Here is a 27,375-nt window from a genome sequence, read left to right on the forward strand (position 1 = left end):
TTCAAAGAAATTGACCAGGTTTAAGAGGCAGGATCTGCCCTTAACAAAGCCAAACTGGGTAGGATCCAGTGTCTGTAGGTCCCCAATATCTTTATTTATGAGGTCCATGATGATCCTTTCCATAGCTTTGCAGACCAAGCTAGTCAGGCTTATGGGGCGATAGTTTCCAGGATCCGTTGAGGCACCACCTTTGTGGAGAGGAACCACTGTTGCTGTACACCACTCTTTGGGTACATATCCTGTTAGGATTCTGTGAAGTATGGCTTCTGCTATCCTGATTAGTCACCTTCTTTTGACTCCTCTGAAACTGCTTGTAGGGATGATTTTGACAATTGCCAGACCACACATGAGGAAAGTACAGTGGCTTTTCAAGACTGTGAATTCAGCACCAGCATTATCTATCATTTCCAGTCCCAGAGCTAAACTTTGTCAGAAAGGAACATTTATGGTAGGCAGAGCAGACTACTGAATCCAGATATTCCAATGGCCCCAATCCCCTTCTCACTCTGTAACCAAGAATGCATCATACTTTGCATTGGGGTTGCAGTATCCAAGGGATTCAAAGTGCAAAGGAATTGGGACCATTGTCTCAAGACAAAGAACATAGAAATATCAAATAAATTATGGCTTTAATAAATGCATTAAACACATTGAAACATTTGTGGACTCCCGGACCTCTGTTGGTAATCACATACAACACCATTATGATGTAGTACATAAACAAGAGGCATCCAGATCTTGCCTACTGTGCAGACTAGCCATGATAACTTGAGAAATTACAACTCAGCACAATGCATCCCTTCAAGCTACTTGCTTTACATCAGAGCAGAAGTCTGAGGCAGACATGTTGAGCAGATCCAGGATAGCTGCCCCACCTCCGAGTGGATGTTACACACTGAGGTCTTCTGGAGATATCCATTTGTGGAAAACTCCACATATAGACCTGTCTGCCTCTATTCACAACAGACGGTAAAAGGTTGTGTTTCAGGATGCCCTGCAGAAAAACCTGGAAGACATATACCTTTTCCTTCCTACAAATGGAATGTTCTTCAACTCACTTCCTCTGATAAATATAGTAATTTTAAAGATTCAAACACACACTACAAAAATTATTTGGGTAACTCCCTTTTGGTCCATGCTTCACCATTCACATGAAGTTTGCCAAGGACAATTAACCTCAGTCATTGCCCAGAGACCAAATCTAGTCATAAAGGGCAAGTAATCACTGATCCACCCCAACCTGCAATACCTTAATTTGACTGCTTGGATGATAGAGTTTTGATCCCACTTAGGCATCATTTCGTAGATTACATGGAGCAGGTATTAAAGAAGTCTAGAAGACCTGCTACTAGGGAATCCTATTCAGCCAAATGGAAGAGAGATCCTAGTGGCTCTCACAAGAAGAATCACGACCTATGCAAGGTAGAGGCCACTTTAGCTCTTGGCTTTCTGTTTAAATTGTTCAAATCAGGCCTTTCATATCCATCTACTAAAATTCATCTTTTGGCCACTTCTGCCTTTATGGATTTAGATATTCCTCTTCTTCCTTATTTCAGATAAAACTTTTTTTGGAGTAGGTATTGCACATTCCTCTATCTCAAAAATGGGTGGCTCCTCCTTTGGATCTGAACTATGTTGTAGAAGAAACTTACTGTACCACCTTTTGAACCATCTCATTAAGCTGAGGTGAATCTCATGACATGGAACACACGCTGCCTTATTCATTGCTCTCACTTTGGCTAAGTGAATATCTGAGTTACAAGCTTTGGTGGTGACTCTACTCTTCCTCATATTTCATAGTGACAGGGTATAAACTTAAAAAATAGTCATCAGACACCCTTCATAAGTGAGGCTAGCAACAATCTGTTCACCAGCTCACAGGACGTCAAAGGCAGAGAATGATACTTCCAGCAGCTTCTGAATGAAGAACATTTCACAAAAGCTGTACTGCCCCAAATACTGCCTACAACGAAATAGGAAGAAGAGCCCATCCCAGAAGAAGTAAAAACAACGCTAAGGAAAATGAAGTCAGGGAAAGCAGCAAGCTCAGATGAGGGTCATGGTAGAGAGGCTCAGGATGTTGGTTGAGTCAGCTAGGAGAGATGTTGCCAGAGAGTACTCATAGCGATATGTAGAGAAAGGCACATAACAGATGACTGGAGGGTAAGCATTCTAGTGCCAGTATTCAAGAAAAAAGGTGGCTTTCACAATTCTTATCAGGACAGAGATATCAAACTCATGTCACATTGCATAAACATGCTGGAGAAGGGAGATTGATAAATGAGTATGCAGAGTGGTAGAAAGCAAGATGGGAGATGAGCAGTTTGTATTGAAATTAGGCTGCAGCACAACTGACTTGACATTTGCAGAGAGACAGGTAGTTGAGAAGAAGTTAGAAGTGAGGAAACAAAACAGATGGGCATTCCTACACTTGGAGAAGGCATATTACAAGGTCCCAGGAAAGCTGATTTGGGCAGTCCTATGATAGTCTGAAGTCCCGGAAGTATTGGTAGAATTAGTGCAGGCATATGTGTAAGGACCCAGTGAGATAGTATGGACAGTGTTCAGTCTCGCAGGGGGGCCCTCAGTGGTTGTGGGTGCACTCATCTTTGAGCACACTGCTGCTGTTACTGTTGACAAACTACATTAGCAAACAAGTTGGTGGTGACAAATCAAGTAAAGTTGTTGTACGCAGATGATGTGGCATTACAAGCAGATTCTGAACAAGAACTTCAGCAAATAATTAGGGAATGGAATGCAAAACTGAAGGCATACAGGACGAACCAGAGTGCAAATAAGAGAGTTGTCATGGCAGCTAATGGTGATAAATCAAAAGAAGCTAAAGTTTGAAGTAGAAGGGCAAATAGTGAGACAGGTTGACATTTTCAAGCATCTGGGAAGAGGAGCTGAGGAAACTACAGGTGATGTAAATGAAGTGACTGAGATTGTGGGTGTGGCAGGATGCTTACTGTGGGGCAAACAAACAAATGAAGACACTAGAGCGAAGCCTAAGTAGCTCTAGTTGCAGAGAAGGTCAAAAACAATATATTACAGTGGTTTGGGCACATGTGCAAGAAAGCAGAAGACAAAGCTGATGATTTGGAACAGAGAGGAAAAAAGCAAGAGGAAACTAGGGCATCTGGCAAAAAAGATAGATTGTGAGAGAGATCATCTGTTGCAGTCATGCATGACTTTAATTAATTAATGTATTTATTTTTTATTTGACATTTGTTAACTAGGTTGGTCCAACTGAGCCAGAGGCCCATTTTAAGTGGAGACCTGAGGAGAAATGCTTCAGTGTGAATACAAACAATAATTAACATACATTTTGATATTCAGTACAAACAAAATGAGCCAGCAATTGAGTTTAACAAATTTTAATTTGTTTGTTTGTGTCTTTTGGCTTTTCCCGGTTAGGGATCGCCACAGCAGAACTCCAGTCCGGTAATGATTGGCAGTTGATTTTTACGTACCGGCTTGCCAGGCCTGACGCACAACCTTCAATGAAGGTACGCCCATTCACACACGTCTCCACGCAGAAGACGCTCAAGCTGAGAATCGAACCGGACAGTGTCTTACTGTGAGGTGACAATGCTACCGCTGCACCACCACCACAAATTTTAATAAAGAAAAAAAAATTGATAGTACATATGCAGATGTTATTTCAAGCATAGTAACACACTTCCATATGAGAGAGTGCATAATATAGTTCTTAAGCGAATTGCCATTGTTATATACAATATAAATAGATTATAACTGTAAAAAAAAAGACAATTAGGGACTGAAGTAGGGGATAAGATTACCAAATGCTGGAAATAGCATCTGAAGAGTAAAAGCTGTATAGAGACTGAGAGTTGTGTGTAAAAGTTAAAGGGGATGGGGAAGAGATTAAGTAGGGTCTTGGCAGGGGCAGGACCAGGAATTTAATAAGTAGTGTTTTAGCTGATTTTTGCAGTGGTTTACTTGTGCGATGTTTCTTATATTGGATGGTAGTTTGTTCCAGGCAAGGGACACTGAGTGCTTGTATAAGAATTTCCCAATTTTTTTTTTGAGTTTATAGTGATCAAGGAGATGTTGGTCGGAGCTGTGTAGAATATAGTGTGTGTGATATGTAGCTGAGAAAAGTAGAAGTTGTTGGGGGAGTTTAACCAAAACAGTTTTAGTGCAAGACACAGGGGTGTGAGTTGTAAGGTTGGTTGGTGGCGAACCTAGCAATTTTTATTGTGAGTTTGTTAAAACTTGGTGAGTAATATAGATTGTATGTTAGTGAAGACAGGAGCAGCACACAGTAGGGAAGGTAGTAGAAATCCCTGAGCCAGAGTAAGTTTAGAGTCTGATGTAAGGATTTTTTTTATTTTTATAGAATAGTCCTAGTTTTTGGTGTTTTTGATACACTGTTGGATGTGCAGGGCAAATTTTAATTGGCAGTCAATTATGGCACCAAGAAGCTGAGCGTGAGGTTCTGATTTGGTGGGTGGCAAGTGATGAGATGATGAATGTGGATCTGAGATGGGACCGAGATCTAGGAAGGAAGCGTAGGAGCTTAGTTTTGTTTGGATAAAAGATGAGTTGGTTTTCAGTAAGCTGTCATTCAATGGAGAGAAATTAATTTTGGGTAAGTGTGTGCAGATGAGAGATGATGATAGAGAGGGGGAGAGAGGAGTGGCTGCAGGATGTCTGGAGATTGTTGGTAAAGATATTGAACAGAAGTGGCTCCAGTATAAAGCCCTGGGGGACTCCTGATTGGATAGGTAGGAAAGGGGGAGCAGGATACGAGCCATCTGACAGACTGTAGTCTGTTGGTGAGATAGGAGCAGAACAACATTGAAGGGTGAGAGGTTGAGATCTGAGAGTTTTGATAGAAGTTTAGAGTGAGGTACTGTATCAAAGGCCTTATAGAGATCAGGGAAGAGACAGGATATTAATTGTTTTTGTGTCTGGCCTCTGCTGCAATATGAGTAAAGGATAGGAGAGTGGTAGCAGTACTGTGGTTTGGCCAAAATCCATGTTTGGTAGCAGTCAAAAGTTTTTTTTTTGGCTAAGTAGGTTGAGAGAGTATACATTTTTCAAGTATTTTAGAGAGAGGGGAGAGAATGGCTATGGGTCTAAAACTGGAAAGGGTCAGTGGAGTTTCCTCCTTTGTTTAGAAGTATAGTATAGAATGACTTCCAGATGTCAGGGATGGTGGCTTCTTGAATTTATCTATTTACTAGAATTGAGATGGCATAGGCTGTAGAATATGCAGCAAGCTTGAGGAAGAGGGGAGGGGTTTTGTCATTAGAGGGAGAACATGGTTTTAGCTTAAGCAAGAGTGATTTAATGTAGGAGGCGGGGACTGGTTTCAGTGAAAAGAGGGTTTTATTGGTATGAGTAGGAGAAGAGGCAGGTGGGTTAGGATTCTGGCCTGTATGAGTGAGTTTTTGGATAGTCAATAAAATAATTGTTGAGAATGGTGGCAGTTTCTTGATGAGTAAGCTTAGGGTAGGAGTTAGGAGTTGCAGGGTTACCTGGGTAAATAAATTTATTGATGGGACTCCAAAATTGTTTTGGGTTTGAATGGAGATTGGTTTGGGCCTTATTGTAAAAAAAATTGTTTATCTTTGTTAATTTGTTTTTTGGTAGGGTTTCAAAGTTGTTTATAATTTTGGAGATGTGAAGGGTATGGCTGTTGAAGAAGGTAGAAGAGTTGCACTGAATCGAGATATATATGGTAACAGTTGAAGTGACACCCTGACCCCATATAGAAAATGGGGAAAAATGGTGGATGATAAGGGCAACTTTAAGAACTAATCCTGCCTTTCTGCCTAAAGTAGTCTCAACATTTACTTTAAATTCAATGTTTTTATCTTGCTGTGTTCTTTCCTTAACCAAAAAATGAGAGAGGACCCTACTTTGGATGTCCACCGACATTGGTCGGCACAGTGGTGTAATGGTAGCATTGTTGCCTCACAGCAAGATGTTCGCTTTGATTCTCTGCTGAGGTGCCTTCTGTGTGGAGTCTGCATGTCCTCCCATGCGTTCGTGTGGGTTTCCTCTGGGTGCTCCAGTTTCCTCCAACAATTCAAAGACATGCATCTAGAGCATTTCTCCCTGGGCCTCCGCTGAAAATTGGCTTCATTCCAAGTCGGACTTTCCCAGTAAACAAATGTTAAATAAATAAACAACAATAAACTAAATAAAAACTCTTGATACTACATTGACAGAACAAAAGAATTTAGAACTTTGGATCAGTTCATTTCTTTTTTATGGAAAGAAAATTTGTATAAAAGCAATTTCTAAATGGTCAGCCCATTCTGTTCATTCTCACCATGGTAAGTTCCCTCCCTCAGAAGGCTAAAACTCATCCTTCCAGACCACTAGGAAATATCTAAGGCATTTTAGAAAGTGGATGCTCTCTGTTCACACCTTCACCAGATATTACAAGATTGGCTTATTTTTTGAGGCTGAAGTAGTCTTTGCTAGATCAATTATACAGGTACTCCTAGATTCTGACCCTTTGTCCTCCTCTCTGGCTATATAGGCTTTGGCAATCATCTTGTATAGCTATGTTCTACTGCAACAGTGATCTAATGACAGAACATGGTACAGTTTGGTAAGTAAACTTACTGTAATACTAGTTGCTCAGGTTACTGCAACCTCCATGTCCTGCTATTCATTGTGGTGTTCATTCTCCCTCTCTGGATTTATATTTTTTGTCATGATGGGATTCCCTTTATACCTGTTCCTCTTTCACATAACACACAAAAGTCCAAATTTGCAACTTGATCAGGTTGTTTTCATATTTCAGCCTCCCTTTATAAAGAGAGGCAAGAGAGCTCTGAACTTTAGCACCCATACATATGCTTTATGCCAGCGTGTTCACAAGCTTCCTTCAATGCACAGTGCATGTGGAAGGCACCCAAAAGCTTTTGTATACTGGCCAGATGCATCTCATGTAGCGCTATGCTACTGCAATAATGATCTAATTGAATTTCTACTGTTATGGTAAGTTTACTTACACACACCTCCCCTTTCCATCACTTTTGTTAATGTGGTGTAGATTTTAAAGGCCCATACCTCTGTTCATTAAATATTTAGTTGGCAGTAACATGATTTGTTACTCCCAACTGGCACATACTTGGTTGCAGCAGTTGGAATCAAAGCCTAGCCTTCAGTCACTTAAATTGGTAAGAGTGGTGTAGGTTTTAAGACCCATACCTCTGCTATTGACATATTTTGTGTCAGTTATGGGATTCCCTATCTCTTGTTCATCGCATATTTGGTTTGCATGAGTTTGGATATATCGTATACTTAACTTTTTTAGCCTGCAGAACAGTCTTGATGCCAAAAAGTGTGTCCACTTCAAGCCATAAGGTAAACTGTATAGCAGTATACACTGCGCAGCATTTGTTTTAATTAGAACAGTAAGGACATTGAGAAAGAGGGACTGGGAATGCTCCAGAAAGGTTGGTGATGCAGATGGTTAAAAAGTGCAACTCAGAAGGACTCCCACATATTCCGTTAAATAAAGATGACTTAATAGGGGCTGTGTGTGCAGTTGAAGTTCAATCCATTGGACATTGAGACACATTGACAGGGTATGCAGCATGCCATCTAAGCGACCACCCAGTTTATTCTTGGATGGTCTTAAAATGCAGCTAATGAGACCAGAATTTGAGGAGAGATGGCTATAGGCCAAGCCAGATGAGTGAATGAAAGAGCATGAGACACAAAAGAGGGAGAAGTAATTAGAAATGAAGGAAAGGAAGCACCTACATGAAGCTTCTGGGAGGGAGGAAGGGCAGCAGTATGACAGGGAGCTCATGATGTCCTCCTGTGTCACTGTTGCAATATTCTTAACCTTAAGGATCTCATGCCAAGGATAGCTAAACATCCAGCCAGTATACCAAAGCCTTTAGATCTTGAATACGCTATGAATATGCCATACATCACACTTTTGCTCCCCATACAGGACATAGGGCATAAAGGTGACATGGATGCAGATGCCCAGAACTACTTTGCTGCCAGTCCGAACCCCATTATTCATTAGTCTAAACACCTTTTGCTGTGCTGAGTACCTAGCCATCAGATAAGTGCCCTGTTGGGGGTCCATTTTTTTTCTTTTTATTATTGCGCTTGTTTTCCTTTAATTGCCTGGAGTTCATGTCATCCAAAAAGGGTAAATAGGTGCATAGGTGTTTACTAGGTTAACGACTACAAGGGCCTTTTTAAGCCTAGCCATGCATCCCAAATCTCTGAAAAGTTATGATACTTTTGATAAGTGCAAGCATGGGCCTTGGGGGATGAACCATTTACATGTTACCTGTGTCTGTTAGAGACATAGGTGCCAAACCAGGGATGAATTTCCCATTTCCCATCCAATGTCCAAGTTACAATTGAATTGGGTTGGGGAGGAACTCTGCTTCCATAGACAGGGTAGTCTCCGGGGCACTTACCTATCTATCCGGCAGGTTCTATTTATATCACAGGCAAAGTTTAAGTCTTTAGAATGGGTAATTCTGGTGCTTTTTGTTTTGTGAATATGCAGGAGGTCCATCAGAGTGGGTCTGACAATGCCTTGTATGCCAGGCATAGATCTCCGCTCAAAAGCCTGTAGGAGACTGAATACAGGGATAGGGCCTTGAGGCGGTCTGCATAGGACATTTTATTTTACACCCTGTATTCTTTTACTGAGGAACCTCTGTGGGTGTTCCAGTTATTAGATATACCTGGTTAGGTATGTACCAAAGGGGTCTTTGTACTCAATGATGGGTCTGATGAATTTTGTTGAACTTAGATGCCATACCTTTGTTTATAAGATGCGCAACATAGAATGATTTCCTCACCACTGTAGACATGTGATGGTCAAAGGCTAGATTACTATCTGTGTGTATGTGTCCCTAAGTTCCAGACTACTGGGTCAAGTCTGAGGGGTGTGTTGTCAATATAATAGTTACCAGGGATGGATAACTTCCCAAAGGATACTATTATGCATTTCTTGGCATTTAGTTTTAGTCCGCGGCTCTGACACCAGTTGTCTGTCTGTGTCAGCCCCTCCTGGTTGTGTCAGTGTGAGATTCATTGACAGCTCCTAATTTGCAAGATTCATTGACACCTTCTAATTTGCAATCATCTGCAAATTTAGTCAGCCAGAGACCACAGACATTGGCCTTTACTTCTGAGAAGTAAATGCCAAAAAGGAGTGGTCCAAGGACTGATCCTTGAGGGACTCCACTTGTGACTGGCCTCTTTGTAGAGGTGGATTCCCCAGTTCTAACTTCTTGGGTCCTATCTGTGAGCCAGTTGGCTATCCACCAGGTGACATACAGGTTTGTGCCTAACCTCCTGAGTTTGTCAACAATGCACAAGTGGGGTATTTTGTCAAAGGCCTTTGCCAGGTCAAGGTAGGCAGTATGAACAATTTTGCCCTCATCCGTTGCTTTGTTGATCTTCTCAAGGAAGTCTACCAGTTTGAGCAGGCCTGATTTGCACTTGACGAAATCAATCTGGGTTGGGTCTAGTGTTTGGTGGTTTACTGTACCTCTGTTGATCATGTCCATGATAATTCTTTCCATGGCTTTACATATAAGACTAGTGAGATTTCTGGGTCTGTAGTTTCCAGGGTTTGCAGATGGCCCACCTTTGTGCAGAGGGTTGACTGTTGTCTTTCTCCTTTCATGAGGCACAAAGCCTGTTTGGAGGCTACAGTTAAATAGTAATTCCAGAGGCCCTGATAGGTCATGCTTCATACTATTTAGAAGGCAAAAATGTCAGCGTGGGAGGCAGATTCCCTAGAAGTATCATCATGAACAGTGTCTTCTTTTTTTAAGTGCTCCCCATGACCATACCTCCTGTATTATTTGTAAGTCATTTAGCCTCAGACTCTTAGAAGCCAGTTGTCTTGCATGACCATCTGTCTAGAAAACCAGAGGCTTAAGCAGTTAGGCTGGGCTAGCATGGTGGAAACAATTAACCTGAGGTACTGCAGTTAAGTAAGAAGGAGGCCAATAAATCTCAGCCAGAATATTTGGCTATCCAGCCTCCACCATCTGTCTCTCTAGAAGCCAGTGATAGCTCTGTAGACCATCCGGTGTTGACTTCTGATTCCTGTGCTGTGACCCCATCAGAGGCTACTATGGATCTTTGCTTTCACACATCCTCTGAGACTTTGCAAGCATATGCTCCAAATGTCAAGGGGGAACCACTGCTTATTATCTTGGAGGGAGATTTCGCAGATTTTGATCAGGGAAGAAGTTCTGGGTACTGTTGAATCTTGTCAGGGTTTGGAACCTCCTGTGTTTAAGGCTGATGTCCCAATGAGGAAATAACAGGAGGCTAAACATTCTTCTGTATACCCTAAGGACTTTCAGTGGGAATGGCAGGAGTTTACTCATGGCTATTTAATGTCTTAATGGCCCTGAAAGCTCCCCAAAGAGTTTCTGTCCTTACTTCTGCTTGGATTTCTACTCCTTCCAAAAGGCCTAAGGAACCTGATTTCTTAGATGAGGATTCTGAGTCTGATGAAGGGTCCTGGTCTTACTTTTCCCAAATGGATTCTTCTGTGGCTTCTGACTCTAATGAAGAGGAGTCCATTAGCCCTGAGTCTCCTTTGGAGGAGTTGTTTTTGTGGACACAGTAAACCAAATGATGGAATATTTTTTTAAGTGGGCGCTTTTCAGGTGTCTTGTATCCAGAAGAGGTGTTATGAGCTACTGCAGGTGAACACTCTTAAACCTTCTGCAGTACTGCCCGTGTTGGCTGCTTTGTTAGATACCTTTATGGTTGCCTCTAAGACTCCTGATTCTCAGCCCCCTGCTCCAGAGTAACCTAACAGGTTCTACAAGGTTCTGAGGATTATCAGTTCCTGTTTGTGTCCATCTGCTGACCATGCTTTAGTGTCGGTCTCCTCTGACTAGCATTTTAAGTTTTTGCCCTTTTCTAAGCTTTTGCCTTTGGATAAAGGTAGTAGGGCAATGGAGAAGGTTGGAAAGAAGGTCTGTGCTGCTTCTACTTTGCCCTTTAGGGCCATTAATTACCCAGACCCACATAACCAGATATGCTCTGGTCTTTATTGCCCTGGCTTGTTAAGTTATTTCTCACCTCCCTTATTCTGAATGGAAGTCTTCTGCTTTTTCAATTTTGGGTTTTATCTCTAAGGTGGCTCCCCACTCTGTCAAGTGCAACTACAATGCTGTTGATACCTCTTTCAGAGTAGCTGCCTATGTGTCTGTCATGAGGCTTTACTCGTGGATTCATTCTGCAGTCTTTACCTGAAAACATTAAGGTTAAGTTGCTGGATTCTCTTTGGGACTGCTGCTGCTGCTGCTATGTCCCTTCAAGAAAAAGGTAAAGCTTTGCAGGACCTTAAACATATTTTTGTATCCTCTGTCCCTAAGTACCAGAGGAATTATCCTACTAGGTCTGCTTTTGTTTGCAGGCAGCCTTGTCAAGCCACTAAAGGCAGGAAGGTTGGTAGGCGAACTCCTCCTCCAAAGTCTTCTCTGGCTCCTGTGTCTCAGAAGCATTCTCTTTCTGACAAGCCTGTTTCTCTTGACATTTTGTCTTCCCCAGCCCTTGGCTAGGTTCCTTTGGCTTCTCCCTCTGTCTTTTAAACTGGCATTCTTGGGTTTTGTCCATTATCCTTCTGGGTTACTTTGTGGGGGAGAAGTCTGTCCCTACTTTTTCAGAGATTCCTCAACCTCCTGTAGAATGGCTTCCTCTATTCTCAGACATTCTTCAGTCCCTGGTGGAGCAGGGAACTATTCAGCTGGTTCCTCCTTACCAAGTAGGAATTTTTTTTTTTTTACTCCAGAATGTTCCTGGTTCCTCAAAAGAAGGGCACTTGACCTATTCTGGATCTCTCCTTGCTTAACACCTTTCTCAGGGTTCCTTCTTTTCAGATGGTTTCTCTTCAAATGCTGTTTCCTCTGTTGCTGCCCCAGGTTTTTCTGGTGTTCTTGGATCTGAAGAACGCTTACTTTCATATTCCTGTTCACTTTCTCTCCAGGAAGTTTTTATGTTTCTCTGTTTCTTCCTCTGATTTTTAATTCTCTGCTTTGCCCTGTGGCTCTTTACTGCCCCAAGAGTATTCACAAAATGTCTTCCTCCTGTTATTGCCTTTTGAAGGCTCCAAGGCATTCAGATTTTTCCTTATACAACCTGTTGATTCAGACTCCTTCTCTCAGTTGCCTGTTACAGGCTCAGGACTTCATATCTCTCCTTCAAACTCTGGGGTTCATTATCAACTTTGAAAAGTCTGTCCTGACTCCCTCTCTGCATCATGTCTGTCTGGGCTTCTGAGCTGCAGGATTCAGACAGTGCCAGTGTTTGCTTCTCTTCCACCTCCAAAGGCTTTGTCCTTGACAGTATTCTTTCAGTCTCTTCTTCCTGTGCCTGCAATTCCAGCTAGAGAGTTTCTTTGGGCCCTAGGATTCATGGCCTCTTCTATTCCATTTTTTCCCTACTGCCAAATTGCATATACAGAAGCTTCAGTAGTACCTCAAGTCAATTTGGCTTCAACATTGCCATCCTCTGGATTTCAGACCATTTCTCCTTCCTTGTCTCGAGGGAGTTTTGAGTGGTGAATTCAGCAACTTACCCTCAAGCCAGGCCTCCCCTTTCAGCCTCTGGTTCCTTCTGAAGAACTGTTCACAGATGCCTCAGACTTGAGGTGGGGTGCTTCTTGTGGGTCACCTAAAAGTCCAAGGTCAATGCCCATCACATCAGAAGTCAGATCATGCCATCATCAGAGATAAGAGCTCTGATTCTGTCCCTTCAAGCTTTTCACCCCATGTTTTCTCCAGGTTCCCTGAGGGTTGACACAGACAACACCAGTGATGATGTATGTCAGCAAATGTGGGGGGGGGGGCATAAAGTTTTGCCTTCTTTGAAGGATGGCTGTTCAGGCCTGGGATCTGGCTATCATTTGTCAGTTAACTCTTCAGGCAATGTTTATTCCTTCAGAGCATAATATAGTGGCAGCTCCTTGAGCTGGTCCAAAACAAAGAATCATGAATGGATGCTTCAAAGAAATGTGTTTCTGGGCATAGCTCATCAGTGGGGTATTCCTCAGGTAGATCTTTTTGCCTCCCCTCTAAACAGACAGCTTTCTCTGTTCTATTTAAGTGCCATGCCATCTGGTGTGGAAGACAGATGCCCTTTCTTCTTCTTTGAAGGAGATGTTTATCTATGCCTTCCTCTGCTTCCTAGACTCCTGCAGAAGATTCAGTTAGACTCACCAAAAATCTTGCCAGTGACTTACTCTTGGCCAAGGCAGCCTTAGTTCTCCTCTTAATGCATCTGGCCACAAGTATTTGCCACAAGTTACCTCACCAGTTCGACTTCCTCATGCAGGTCAAGGGGTCACTTATCCTCATTTGTCCAGTCTTCAACTGACACTGTAAGTGATAGGGTTTTGATTCCTTTTAGGCACCTTTTTCTCTGAGGATGTGCTGAGGGTTTTACAAGAGGCAACTAAACCTGCAACCAGAAAGTCTTATATGTCCAAATGGAAAAGATTTTCTGTCGGTGCCATGCTCGTAAGCAGAACTCTTTTTCAGTGGTGGTCCCTCTGGTTCTCTCCTATTTGTGTGAGTTGCTGCAGCCTGGTTTGGCCAATTATTCTGTAAAAGCCCATTTGTCATCTATTTATACCTGTCTAACCTTGAATCATCCTTTAGCTCCTTGTTTTGAGGTTAAACAGTTTAACTGCTTCCTGTGTCTTAGGCCCCCCAAGAAAGCCTATTCTTTCTCAGGGGTTTAATTTTGTTTTGGAACAAATTCTCCCAGGCTCCTTTTGAGCCTGTAGTTTCAGCTTCTTTGCAACACTGTACATGGGAGACTATCATATTGCTTGCTCTTACTTCTGCTTGAAGGGTTTCTGAGCTTCAGGCCCGCCCCTATGGCCATTCCTCCTTTTGGTTTTTCACAGGGTCAAGGGTGTTCCTTCTTAATAATCCTCCTCTTATGCCCAAGGTTATTTTATTTATGTATTTTATTTTACATTTGTTGACTGGGCTAGTCTAACTGGATACATGTCCATTTTCAGTAGAGGCCCGGGGAGAAAAGCTCCAAGAAAAAAAAATAATAATTAATATAGAAGTTATGACAGATCAATATAAAAAAGACAATTCTTACAAGTATATAAGTAATAATTTTTTTTTTTTTTGACTTGTCCTTGAATCAAGACAGTACAACTCCCTGCCTTTTTGCCTTCATGTCAGTCTGCTAGTGAGAGGGTCCTGCATACCTTGGATTTGCACAGGCAGCTCTGGTACTATCTGGATAAAACTAAGGCCATTCATAAGTATGACAAGTTTTTTTTGTTTTTTGTTTTTTTTTTAATACATCGGGATTGGCTGTTTCTAAGCAAGCTCATCTCCCCCTGGGTATCAAAGATTGTTTCTTTTCATGGCAAGTGTCTGTCTACTTCTGTTGGAGCTCATTTCACTAGGGCTGTTGCCCCTTTAAACACCAATTCCATTCTTGAAGCTGCTACTTGGTCTTCAGTACATACCTTTACTAAGCAATATAAACTGGATATGGTTTCTAGGCCCAGAGCAGGTTTTGATAGAGCCATCCTGCATGAGTTTGTTGAGGGGTCTCCTCAACCTTCCACCTCCCACTCCTTTTCTTGAGCTTTTGTAGTCTTCCTAAGGTTAAAAATACTGCAACATTGATATAGAAGTACATAGAACAGTTGTGTAAATCTTGTCATAACAGCAGATGCCCTTCTGCTTATTGTTGCAGTATTCAGTTCCTTCTTTCATTCCCGTTTTTCCTTTTGGGCTTTGATTTGGCTGCCCTTTGTCTTAAGGAGAATGTTTTGTATTGGAGAAATTCAGTTCTGGGTGTTTGCAGCTGTACGTCACCTTTATTGTCTATGTCCTGTATGGGGAGCATACGTGTGACGTTCAGCACATTCAAGTTCTAAAGGCTTTAGTGTACTTGGCTGTACATTGAGCTTTCCTTGGCAGGAGGTCCCTAAGGTTAAGAATACTGCACAGTGAAGAGAGGGACATCTACTGTTATGGTGAGATTTTACACAGCTGTACTAACCTTCGCCAACTGCATGTGAGTAGTGCAGAGGGAAGGAACCTCCTTTTTCCTGTGGAAAACCTCATGCATCATACCACTCCGCAAAGGTGGCCCCTCCCTAGACCAATTGCAATTCTCTCACCCCTCTATAAGATCCTAGAAAGATGTATTCGTCACCAGTTCCTCTCCTGTCTCCTCACCAACATCCTTTTCTCCTCAACCCAACACGGATTTCGCCTATCCCACAGTACCACTGCCCTACTCAAATTCACCAATACTATAAACTCCCACAGAAATCTAAGTAAGTTAGTCTCAGCTACTTTCCTAGATTTATCCAAGGCATTTGACACAGTATCACATAATAAACTACTATCTTGTCTCTCTGAACTCAACCCTAACAACCCCTCCGTACTCTGGTTTAAAAGCTATTTAGATAACTGCCAACAATCCATCAAATGGCATAACTCTATCCCCCCACTCTCAACCTCCTTAGGCATGCCGCAAGGATCAGTCCTAAGATCCCTTCTTTTTAATATCTTCACAGACCATATATATATATATATATATAGTCTACTTTGATTCACTGAAAACTCATTTCACTGAATTTCGAAGCACACACACACCAAATCGCTGAAAGTTCAAATAATTGAAAACTCATTTCACTGAATCACATTTCAGTGAATGTAAGTACTGTTGTGCAAATAAAACATATATGCCCTTTTCACCACTGTAGTGCGATCCTGGAGTTAGTGCCACTGCCATTACTAGTCTCATGTGCTTAAACAGAATTGGGATGTTAGTCTTCTGGGTATGAGACATTTAATTTATATCTGGAGAAAAGAATTAAAGCACTTCACACCATTTTAGCATCTCCAATGAAAGTTAGTCATCTTCAAGTTACGTTCTGTGAGCTGGTCTTGAAACATTTCTCTTCCTGCCTTAGGATAAGAGTAATTTGATCAGCCAAATGTGTCCCAGCCAAAAACACTGGCAAATGGTAAACCCTTTAAAGGAGGTTCCGCCTTCCCCACTAAGGTGGATCATCCTTGTAAAAATATTACATTAAGTAGGAGAAGGGTCACAGAATACTGGTTCATAGGTTGGTATTAGGCTATCCGGCCCTAGGGCCTATACAAGCCTAGTCATAACAATTCCCTGGCTATTTCGCCCCACAATATTTACTTCCCTGGACCCCTGTCTAGCAGGGCAACTGATGTGATCCCCAGGATGAATTTCCTATCTCCCATCCAATCGTCAAGATTCCTTTTAAAGAGGCGCTCTGCTTGACATGTATGGGCAGTCTATTCCAGAGTCTGGGGAGTCTCTGGGTCAGGAACCTATCCCTCCAGCATGTTTTGTTTATTGTGATGACAAGGTTTAGATCCCTGGAGCGTGTCTCTCTGAGGGATTGGGATTTCTTTAAGTGTAGATTGTCCAACAGCTCTGGGTTTGACATGGCCTTGTATATTAAGCAGAGATAGTCTCTGAGTAGACTATATGTGACAGAGTATAGCTGGAGTTTTTTTTAGACGGTAAGCACAGGGCATCTGCTTTAGGCCTGTGATTCTTTTAGTGAGGTATTTGGGCTTTTAGTGTGGTATTTGGGCTTCACCCTCGTGACCAAACCACACCAATCATGGGTAAATCCAGCATTACCCACACCCAGATGTTTATTGCTATAATAGTGGCTAAAAGGTTGGAGGTGAAAAAAAGAAGGAACGTAAAGAGGGTTTGAGCAGATGCATTCTGACATAGAAGGTGAGACTTTTGAGACTGGCGAGATCCATCCATCCATCCATCCATCCATCTACAACTCCTTTTTTCCATTTTTGCACATGGGTTTGGGGTGTCACTTCAACAGTGACAATCATCTAGAGCCAAGGTTTACACTGCCAGGTGGCTAGCCCTGCCACAGTAGTTCTTCCGCACCACACTCACACATGCACACTCACACCTGTGATCAGTTTAGTGTCTCCAATCAGTACACCTACTGCATTTCTCTGGAAATATGGGAGGAAACCGGGGCACCCAGAGAGAAACCCACATGAACACGGGGAGGACATGCAGACTCCACACAGAAGACATCCTAGCTGAAAATCAAACGGAGGAAAGTCTTGCTATGAGGCAACAGCTCTATCCAGTGTGCAAGATATAGTATGTAAATAAATTTGCCACCTTCTCATAACATTCTGGTAATGTTGTAAAGAAAAAATTGTCATATATTGAGAATGGATAGCGAACTCAACGATACTTTAAATATGCTTCATTTTTATAAAGCAGTGCTTTAAATTAAGGTGAGCTTTCGTCTTTCAAGCTTTCAGTAACAAGGGTGGGGATGTATAATTTGGCAAATGTAGTGTTGTATTCATTTAATGGATGCTGATATTGTAAAGTGTCAGTTTTAAGGATGTGTGTTTATAAAAGTATTTCAATTGTCAAATGGAAGTGGTAGTGTATAGAATCAAATGCAGCTATGATGCACCTAAGTGGTATATAGGACAAAATAAATAGATGGTAAAGTTAATACAGGAGAATGAAAGGAATGTTAAAAAGTCACTCTAACTTAACTGTAGGGCTCTTGAGTGCCATGCAGGAAATGTTGCTGGTTTTAATTTTCTGGTCTTGAGTAGACCCATTTTCGCAAGAAGAATTGATAAACTGTTATTATATAGGATAGAGATACGGATTATAAAAAAAAAAAATATGAGGTCATAGTACCAAGGCTCTTAATTAATAGTTATACACTCTGGGAATATTTAATTTATTAGAAAGATTTTTATTTTTGACTTAGGAAATGGTTTCGCAACAGTCTGTCACTTCCATTTTATGTTTAAAATAAAAAGGAAAATAAGTGTACTATTATTTATTTAGCTAATATCCTGTAGAGTAAGCATTATGAATCAGAATATTATCCTTTTTCCAGTGTTAAGAGATTAGTCCATCTAACACAATTATTTGATTTCTGGTGTTCATGTTAAGTGTAATGAAGGTGAAATAAAGAATTTTATTTGTATATATTTAGTAATAGTAAACAGAATGTTAATTTTCTCGTATCCCAGAAGGCAAGATGAAATGAGGGCATCCAGCAAAGAGGTGGATGGATTATGTAAGAGAAGACATGCAACAGTGAGGCATGAGTGTCGAAAAAGATGAGAGAGATGGCAACAAGTGACACAACACCCTGACCTTGTGTAGAAAATGGGAAAAAGGGAATTGTTGTTGATTACTATTCTGATGAAGTTAAGACCTGAAGCTCACAGCTGGCCTAACGGACCTTGCCAAGAAAGGGACAAATAGCAGCATCTGATATCAGAAGCCAACAACCATAGGATTTAACTACTTCCCAGAGACCACATTCCTATAGTACATGCAGCTGACGTGAAAGGGTACGACTAAGGGATTATAAAAGTCCTGGAGGAGGAGGAGACTGCAGTTTATTGCAGATGATTGAGTATGAGGTGTTAAGCTGCTTCCGGTGGTCCAGGGGTTCAGTTTTTCTCAGCTTGATGGAAATTAAACCCTTATGATTTGATCCTTAAGGAACTGTTTAAGGCTTATGTCCCTGGGATTCTGGGTATGGATTGAATGTCCTTTAAGACTGTTATTATTGAATCCTTCTTTGGGCTGCTGAACAGTAGTTTCCTCTCTACTTAACCTTCTGTAACCGTCTGTATTTGGCAGATACCTCTTGGTTACTGTGTGGCTTGTCCCATCCCTTTAAACTGTCAGCCTTGCCTGAGTTTGTGAGCTCCCCAAGCTTCCAGAACCAGGATGGTCTTGGCCTTTCTTATTTTCCTTGCCCCTTGGAGTATCTTTGCTTTTCTGCTTAGGTAGGCAGGCAGTAGTCCTTTGGTAGTTGGCTCTTGCTCCTCTCCTGTGTGGCACCTTGGCAGTGGGTGAGAGTTTTAGTCTGGATTCCATGTAGTAGCACTGAGCCTAGTGCCACTTTTATCCTGCAGTCCTCCAATTATCTAAGAGGTTGGGAATTGCAGTCAGGCTGAGGTGTGCTGTGGGCATGTTGGAGGACACCTTCCTCTTTTCCTTCCCATTCTGGATGAAGGATGACCACCTGTTTTTCTGCTTGGTACTTCTTGGCACAGCTGAGTGTCATTTTTTTGTTTCCTGGTGGAGCATGTTGTTGCCTGTCACTACAAGGAGCTCTTGAGATGCCCTGTTCTCTTACAAGAGCTGGAACTTCTAGGATGTGTTCCACTGTTCCCATTATTCAAACGAATAAGAGTTATGAATTCCCTCTCAGTGTAGCCTGTCAGTTTTGATGCAAGGTGGATGACCCTGGAGGGGGCAGATTAGAATTTGTATGGTAGGGCTGGGGTGTTCACTTCTCTTCCCACCTTTTAGTGGTTTAGAGAGAGGACTTCCAGAAATGGTGTCCCTACTTTGGATGTCCCTGTTTCTAGGTGCTCCACATCTCTCAGTAGTAGGGGCACAATTTTACCCTCGGCTGCATCTGTACCTAAGAGGACTACACGGATTAGTCTTACCTGGGTGGACGGGTGATGTTATTCTCTTCTTAGTAGGACAGGGTGCCCTCTGTCAGGTGTAGTTGTTTAACTGCCCCTTGATTCCTGGCCTCCTCCTCCTCTTCCAAGCCCACCCTGATCCCTGTGTATTCCAGTCAGAGTTTGAAACTGCTGGGAAGTCTTCCATTTATCTTCTGGTACAAAAGGTTCCCCATGTGGATGATGAGTTCCTGGCTACCTCTTTAGTCAGCTCCTTTTGAGCATCCCTGACATTTCTCCTTAAATATTGCTGAGGTGTTTTTCCATGGGGATGGCAGAGTAAGTTCTGCTCTTGGCAGGCCAAGATGAAAGTATAGCTGCAGTTGGTTAGAAAGAAGCCCACCTGGTCAAAATTGATTCCTTGCTTTGAGGAGTTCCTCCCCTCTGGAAGCCTTAGACTTCTGATGATATGGATTTGCTTCTCTGTCTTAGAACCCCTCACCCTGCTATGATATGAGTGTTAATCTTAAGGTAATGTTCCCATCTAATAGTTCTGCCTTCTCAAGCTGTCCCAGTTTTTCAGTGCATGCATAGGACCTGCTGTTTATACCCTGTACTCTTTTTGAGAGGAACCTCAATGGATGTTACATTTATTGTATGTGCTTGGTCAGGTACGTATTGAAGGGGGTGTTGTACTCAATAATGGGCCTAATGAGTGTCAAATACAGTGGAATGATGACTTCCTTGGGCTTAGATGCCATGCCATTTTTTATAATTTAAGCAGTATAAAATAACTTCATTAGTGTTTTAGACACGTGTTGGTTGAAAGCCAGGATACTGTCTACATAAGTACCTAGACACTGACTCCTGGTTCTGCTCTTAGAGATGTATTATTGATGAGGCAATTTTCTAGAGTGGCTGACTTCCCAAGGGTACTATTATGCATTTCTTGGCTTTGAGTTTTAAACCATGGCTTTGGAACCAGTTATCTGTCTTGTAGCCTTTCCTGTAGGATGTTAATATCTTGGGGGATTTCATGACTGTGCCTAGTTTGCAATCACCTGCAATCTTGGTTATCCAGAGGCCCTTGACATTGGTCTTGACTTCTGAGCAGTGGATGCCAAAAAGGAGTAGATCCAGCACAGAGCCCTGAGGGACTCTGCTAATGACCGGCCTCTTTGTGGAGGTGGTCTCCCCTATCCCAACTTCCTGGGGTCCTGTCTGAGAGCCAGATGTCTGTCCAGCATGTAACATAGGAGTTTATGCCGATATACATGAGTGTGTTTACAATACTTGAGTGGGATATTGTATCAAATGCCTTAGCCAGGTCAAGGTAGGCAGTATACATCATTTTGCCCTCATCCATTGCCTTGGTGACCTTATCAAAGAGGTCCACCAGGTTAAGTAGGCACGATCTTCCCTTGACAAAATCAAAATGGGTTGCATTTGGCATTTGAAGATTTTCCATGTCCTTACTAATAATTTGCATAACAATTATTTCCACAGCCTTGCATATAAGACTAGTCAGACTTGTGTCTGTAGTTCCCAGGGTCTGTTGCTGGCCTGCAATTGTGTAGCTGGATGACTGTTGCAGTTCTCCATTTGAGTGGGACAAAACCTGCCTGGAGGCTATTGTTAAACAGTGGCTTCAGTAGCCCCAATAGGTCATGTTACAGGCTATTTAGGAGGAGTCCTGGGATTTTATCTTGGCCCATTGATGGGGTGGTGTTGGCCTTAGTGTGTGCATCTAGGACCTGCTCCCTAGTGGTAGTTGCGGGGGTATGTTTGATGGTATTTCCTGAGGGTTAGCCAAGGGAGAGAGTGGGGTAAAACTGGAGCTGAATTTGTTGGCCAATAGATTTGTTATAGCTACTGGCTCTCAGTATAGGTTGCTACATTTACAATCCATTCTGCACACTGCTGTGTGTGCTGCCTTTGAGGTTTCAGACATAGCTACTGAAAGTATTGTGGTTGTCCTTTGCCTGGGAGGCTGTATATACCTCAAATGTGGCTATAGTAGACTTAAATTGATGAAAGTGGTTTTATCAGTGCTGGACACAGCACTTTTTCCTATGCTTGGTTGTGACTTTTTTCTGTTGTTGTACAACCTGTTTGTTTGGTTTCCACCACAGTCATATATTTTTTTTTAGTTAGTTCTGGGCTTATTTCTGGTAGGCGGAGCTTTCTCTATGCATTTATTGACAAGATTGTACACTGATTCTGTGAATAATTCCACGCAGGCAGTTGTGTTCCCAGGGAGGTCTGACATTTTGACAGGTTATCACTAAGTAGTAGGAAGTTTACCTTAGAATAGTTCCTGAAGGTTAACATGGTTAGTGGAGGTAACAGAACTGATTTTTATTACAAAGGAGACAGCTTTGTGTTCTGTGTGTATTTGTGCTGTGGCAGAGTTAAATTGGTATCATTAAAACAACATCTTAAGTCAATTCTCAAGTTTAAAAATCACGTTTATCATACAATTTACCAAAACAGGAGTTCTCTGCATTAGATATGGAGAGACAAGGGAATTCAAAACAAGGCACAAAATTCTCATTCAGTGTTAACTTTGTGCCAAAGTGCAATTTCAGAAAAAAACAAACAGTACTTAGAGGATCAACATGTTTTCTTCCTGAAGTGACAGTGCACCTTCTCACTTCATCACCTTGGGTGTCTTTGCTGAGATTAATCCATTTTCAGGAATCTGAATCATCTCACTACTAGGAGACATGCCTCCCGCAGAGCTAGGAATGCTCTGTGTTTCCCTTAAGTAACCTGCTTCTTTAAAATACCATCCTATTTGTTGTGTATGCAGAGGTTATTAACCTTGATATCTGTCCAGTGCTGTATTGTCACAATGTGTTCCTAGCCTTCATTTCCATTATTTCACAATCTATTGGTCAAAATCTCAGTAGAAAGGATGCAACTACAACTAAAGTGTATCTGTTTAATATTGAGATTGGTATGGTTTTAGCTTGGATTGGCCACTTTCTTCTCTGTTCTCCTCATTTTTATTTAGACTTGTTGACCCTGGTGGAAGGCACTGTGGTTCACCTTTATCTCAATGCACTGACTGTTGTATGCGTGATATCTACATTTCTTAGTGTCCAGATTTTGGATGGCATAGTGGTCGTTAGCTGAGTGTTTCGGATATTAAAGAAACCTTCCTTTGCAGAACTTTATGTAGATTGAGAGCTATTTACTACATGGGTTTCTGCCTTTGAAGATGATCCTTTCTGTTACAGACCATGTCTGTTTTGGAATAATTTGTCCTCTTCCTCTGGCTTAGTGCCATATTAAGCCTTTAAATAACTCCCTTAGTCCTGAGTTAGGTTTTGAATTTTGTATTTTACTACATGTTTACATATAGGTTTTTATTTTGTTCGAATAACAAGATATTTGATTGGATATCATTTTTGATTTCTCTCCAAAACAGATAAGGAATTAAAGAATAGTTTTGGATATTTTAATGGGTGGTTTAACAGCAGTTGAGGTTCACTGCAAAGAAGTGTAGCTGCATTCAAATTGGGTACAAAATGGTAGGACAAACTAGAAGACAAAGATCTCAATATAAGTTGTTATTAGGGTATTGAAAATTGCTGTGGGGAAAGGCTTATGCCAATGCTGGAACACACAACACTGATGTACTAGTTCATGACCATCTCTGGTTTTTCCACTCCATGCACAGGTCTCTTGATAGGGCTTAATAGGGCATGACATAAGTGGTGATGTCAAGTTGATTAAAGGAGTACTGATGACTTTCACTGAGATGAGTAAGAATGAGGCAGTTCATAGTTATGAAGTGATATTGCAAAGGGTTGTCTCTACAGTTTTTAGGATTATCACAGTAGAAGGTATGCAGTTTATTTGCTTTAACATGCATGGGACAGGAGACTAATTCTAAGGGTGAGAATCAAAGGGAAAGTAGGGAAGGATCACAATTGGCAGGTAAGACAGATTATAGAAATATAGTATTTAATTTGTGTAGCAGTACTTTCATAGCTGCCCTTAAGCATAGGCCAACTAGGCGGCCGCCTAGGGCGCCGCTCTATCAGGGGCACTTTTCCAGTATTTATTTGGTGTAGGTAGACTGGGATAGGGGCACCGGGTGGTGTGTTCGGGGGGGGGGGTGCCGTGGAGCCCTTTTGCCTAAGGCACCAGTTGACCTAAGGCCGCTCCTGAGTACCTTAGGAAGTAAAACACATACATAAGCTTCCAAACTAGCTGTGTGCAGTATAAAATTATAGATGCTTTCTGATAACTGAAAAAAGGCAGTCATTAAATGGGGAAGATATCTGTAGAAGGGCTAGCAACACCTTCCAGCAACTGTGATTGGCTAGTAACCTTTCCTTAATGGGTAATTTTGTGTAGTTCATCCCAATCCATAGACTTTATGATATGTGGATTTGGAACTTTAAGTTGCCTGTTGTACTGTGCAGGCTACTTTAGATGTGATGCCCAGGAAACTGGTTGTACAGAAAATACTTGAGATTTTTAGTTAAATGATAGTTTAGTAGACTGACCATTTTATCTCAAGTTTTAGATGTTAGTGGGTGTGCTTTTAAAACACTACTCTAGTCTTCTGTTTTGGTTGGCTCCACAATGCTGTCAGTCATGAAAATAATTTCTCAGACTTTTTGTGTCTTGTTTTTCTGGTAGAGTTGTGGAATTAACCACATTTCAAATAAAAGTCTGCTGAACTGACTACTGTCTTAAACACTGCTTTCCAATGCAGTTATTGATTTTAGTATTTTATTGAAGGAAAGAGCAGACTTTGCCAGTATTCTTCTTGGCACCTTTCTTACTTTTAAGACCTGTAACATTTCTCATGCTGGTCTTCCTTCAGTTTAGTTCATCACCCCTCTGTGCTTATTTTGATGTGGTGTAGGATTTCTGATGTCACAGTGGGAATACTTTACTCATGTAACATGCAACTGCTCATGACTTTATTCTACCTATGAATGCAGAAACCTTGACTTCAAGACTGCCTAAATCAGCTTTTCTTTTCTACTTAACTCTTGTTTGGGACTTTTGCTGGTACTACTAAGTTTCAGCTGTTTTTTTCCTCCTAGTTGCTTGTCTTGTCAAGAGTGTCTTTTGTGGGACTGTCCAGTGAGTATGAACAAGGGAAGAAAGAGCACACTTTGTTTTCTGGTGCTGATGTGATTGATCATCAGTGTCATAACTTGCGTGGGTGCTTGGTGGAACTGATTAGAAGGTCTGCCACAGAGCATCATCTCCTGGTATGGGTGCCATGTTGTGAAACCTGCTTTGATATTGTTTGTTGATGTGGCTCCCACATTGTGTTTCTCTGTAGAGTCATCACAAGTATGTTGTCTCATCTGTGGTGTATGTGCACTTAATGTTGATCACTATAGGGGACAGTACTGGTTGTACTGTGATATATTCCCAGGCTAATAACTGTAACCCCTCCACTCAATTTATCTGGTCTCAGCCATGTGTCCATGAAGTCATTGTGGAGGTACACTGCTTCCTCTGCAGAAGATGCCATCGGTGGGAAGATGAGTGAGATGACTGTAAAATGCGTTACTTCACTACCTCACTGACTGGCCTGATTGCATAAGGCCACTTTCCATTCCTCACTTATTTCCTTGTAGTTCAAGTTTATTAAGGGACTTGTGACCAAATACCATACAAATAAAATCTGAAACTTAACAAGCAAGCAAACAGTATATTAAAAAGCCAGCAGTGTATGTTTAGTGCAGACTTGTTTTGTCCTGCTTCACCCACAGCTTATGATCTCCTTTTCCCTATAATGTACTTGTTGACTAGTACATATTACACTTGTTTTGTTTGTGGTAATACAGTTCCTATCCCTGATTTTTCATTAGAGATACATTTGTTAGGGGCTTTTTTCTTGGCTTCTCAGATGTGGAGATAATTGTACAAATGTGAGTTCAATTCAGTTACATTGAAAGGTGCATGCTTGACTTTTTTCCCTAGTTTTCAAAGTTTTTTTCACTTGGGTAAGTTAAAGAAACCATGTTGCTTACGTGTCGTCATCTTCTGTTATAGCAAGAACCTGGGCCTGACTTTAAGCCATATGATGCTACATTAATGTTACCAGTGGTCCAGACTCCTGTTGGCACAGTACTTGATGGAATGAATATTGGACGTGGACATGGTCTTTTGGAAGGAGATGATGGGAGGCAAATTGAAATAAGCACCATCTCTGTGGATGTTTGGCATATTTTAGAATTTGATTACAGTCGGCTGCCTAAACAAAGCATTGGACAGTTTCATGAAGGAGATGCGTATGTGGTAAAGTGGAAGTACATGCTGAGCACTACAGGTACGTAAGCCAGGTTTTGTTACTTCACTGGATATAACCTGTTGTGTGTCAAGAAACTGCATACATAGTTTTATAAACATTGATGTTATGTTGTCCTATCTTGCCTTCATTCATTGCTGGTTGGGTTTGGAAATGAGAAATCTGTTCCAACTCGGCCTTATTCAAAAGCTTGAGAGCTTCCACCGGCTTGTGGTTATACCCTATCCCATGATGCTTAGGGAAGATTTACCCAGATCTTGTTTGCTGCTAAACAAGATCGGATGACTTCTTTTCAGGCTCTGGTTAAGTGGAAACTATTTTTTCTGTATATTATTCTATATTGCTATAAAATTGAATAGATTTCTTACTGTTTTGTGTCGTGTAACTTCTTTCACCTTTAGGAATAGAGTTTAGTTGTGTTTGACTAGTTCGCTACTGTTTCTAGTGTTGGCCATCGTTATTTCTCCAGGCATGTTGTTGAACCTTCCCTAATCCCAGCTTCCATTTTCATTTAAATTAGAGAGCTTGGTGAATCCCCTTTTACAGGGTAGCTCATTTAAGTTAGAGGGCTCCCTGCACCCCATTTAACTTAGAGGGACGTTCCCATTTTCCCTTGTATCTTAACCCTTCTTTAGGTTAGTAGGAGTACGTTTTACTTCAAGAACTACTCCATCTTTCTTATTTGCTGTTGAAAATTTACTTTTAAAAAAAAAAGAAAGAAAAAGAGTTGTTGAGTTTGTTTCCGGTTGTCTAGTTTAGTTATTGTGTTTAAAACTATGTCAAAGGACCCTCATGAGTCAAAACCATTGGGTTTCAAGAAATGTGACAAGTGCAGTCAGAAAATGTCACTGAAGGATGGGTATACCAGTTGTGTGTACTGTTTGGGTTGCTGTTCATTTACAAGAGTCTTGTTCTTTGTCACACTTTTAGTTCCAGGGTTTTGATGGAATGAAAAAATAAGTTGATTGTTATCGGGAGCTGACAGAGTTACATTTTCAGAGCCGGTCCCCTGTATTGGAACCAGTATCTCCCAATTTGAGATCTCCACTACTGCAGACAGTGTGGTCAACAACCCCGTCCTCCCGATCCTCAGAAGCTTATTGGATGATGATGTGGAGCGGGTTGTGATGAGATGCTTATGGATGCTGGCGCTGGCCAAAATTCTGTCGACTTCGACCCAGAGAGAACCGGAGCCGACAAAGACCACTTCCCCTTCTTTATTTCATCCTCTGACCAGATCTGAAGTTTCAGAGCTGGAGGTTTTGGACCCGATTGTAGCGGAACCATCAGTGCTAAGACCTGCTCCAGAATAGTCTGGTCCGACTACTGCTCCTAATTCCTCGGTTCCATTGGAATTTGAGGAGTCTAGGAGCCGGCATTCTCCCTTCGGGTCCAGTGAGGGGAGTCTGATCGTACAGCTGTCTGACCCGGTTCTACTTCTCGGGGCTTCGGTGTGGGTGAGCTCTGCTCCTACATCCGCTTCAGAGCCAACCGCTCTGCTTCGGGGGGAGTTTTCTAGTTCTTCGGAGCCGGGGATTTCCTCGGAGTGAAGCCGAGGAGCTTTTGAGCTGATGGAGAGAGTGCTGTCACATTGGACTGCTCCGCTCTCTG

General features: G+C 41.8%; 1 protein-coding gene across 9 annotated transcripts in view; it reads left to right on the forward strand.

The window, feature by feature from the left end:
• The window catches only part of SVIL (supervillin), a gene marked incomplete in the record, with an annotated part of 2,930,183 nt that overhangs the window by 2,494,728 nt on the left and 408,080 nt on the right, over positions 1-27,375 (forward strand). For all 9 annotated transcript variants that reach the window (XM_044066681.1, XM_044066680.1, XM_044066686.1 and 6 more), the window contains 1 exon segment: positions 25,509-25,785. In XM_044066681.1, the coding sequence (XP_043922616.1) occupies positions 25,509-25,785 (277 nt within the window).

The sequence above is a fragment of the Protopterus annectens genome, chromosome 3.part1, assembly GCF_019279795.1.
Source record: "Protopterus annectens isolate FY-2018-M chromosome 3.part1, PAN1.0, whole genome shotgun sequence".
Classification (NCBI taxonomy): Eukaryota; Metazoa; Chordata; order Ceratodontiformes; family Protopteridae; genus Protopterus; species Protopterus annectens.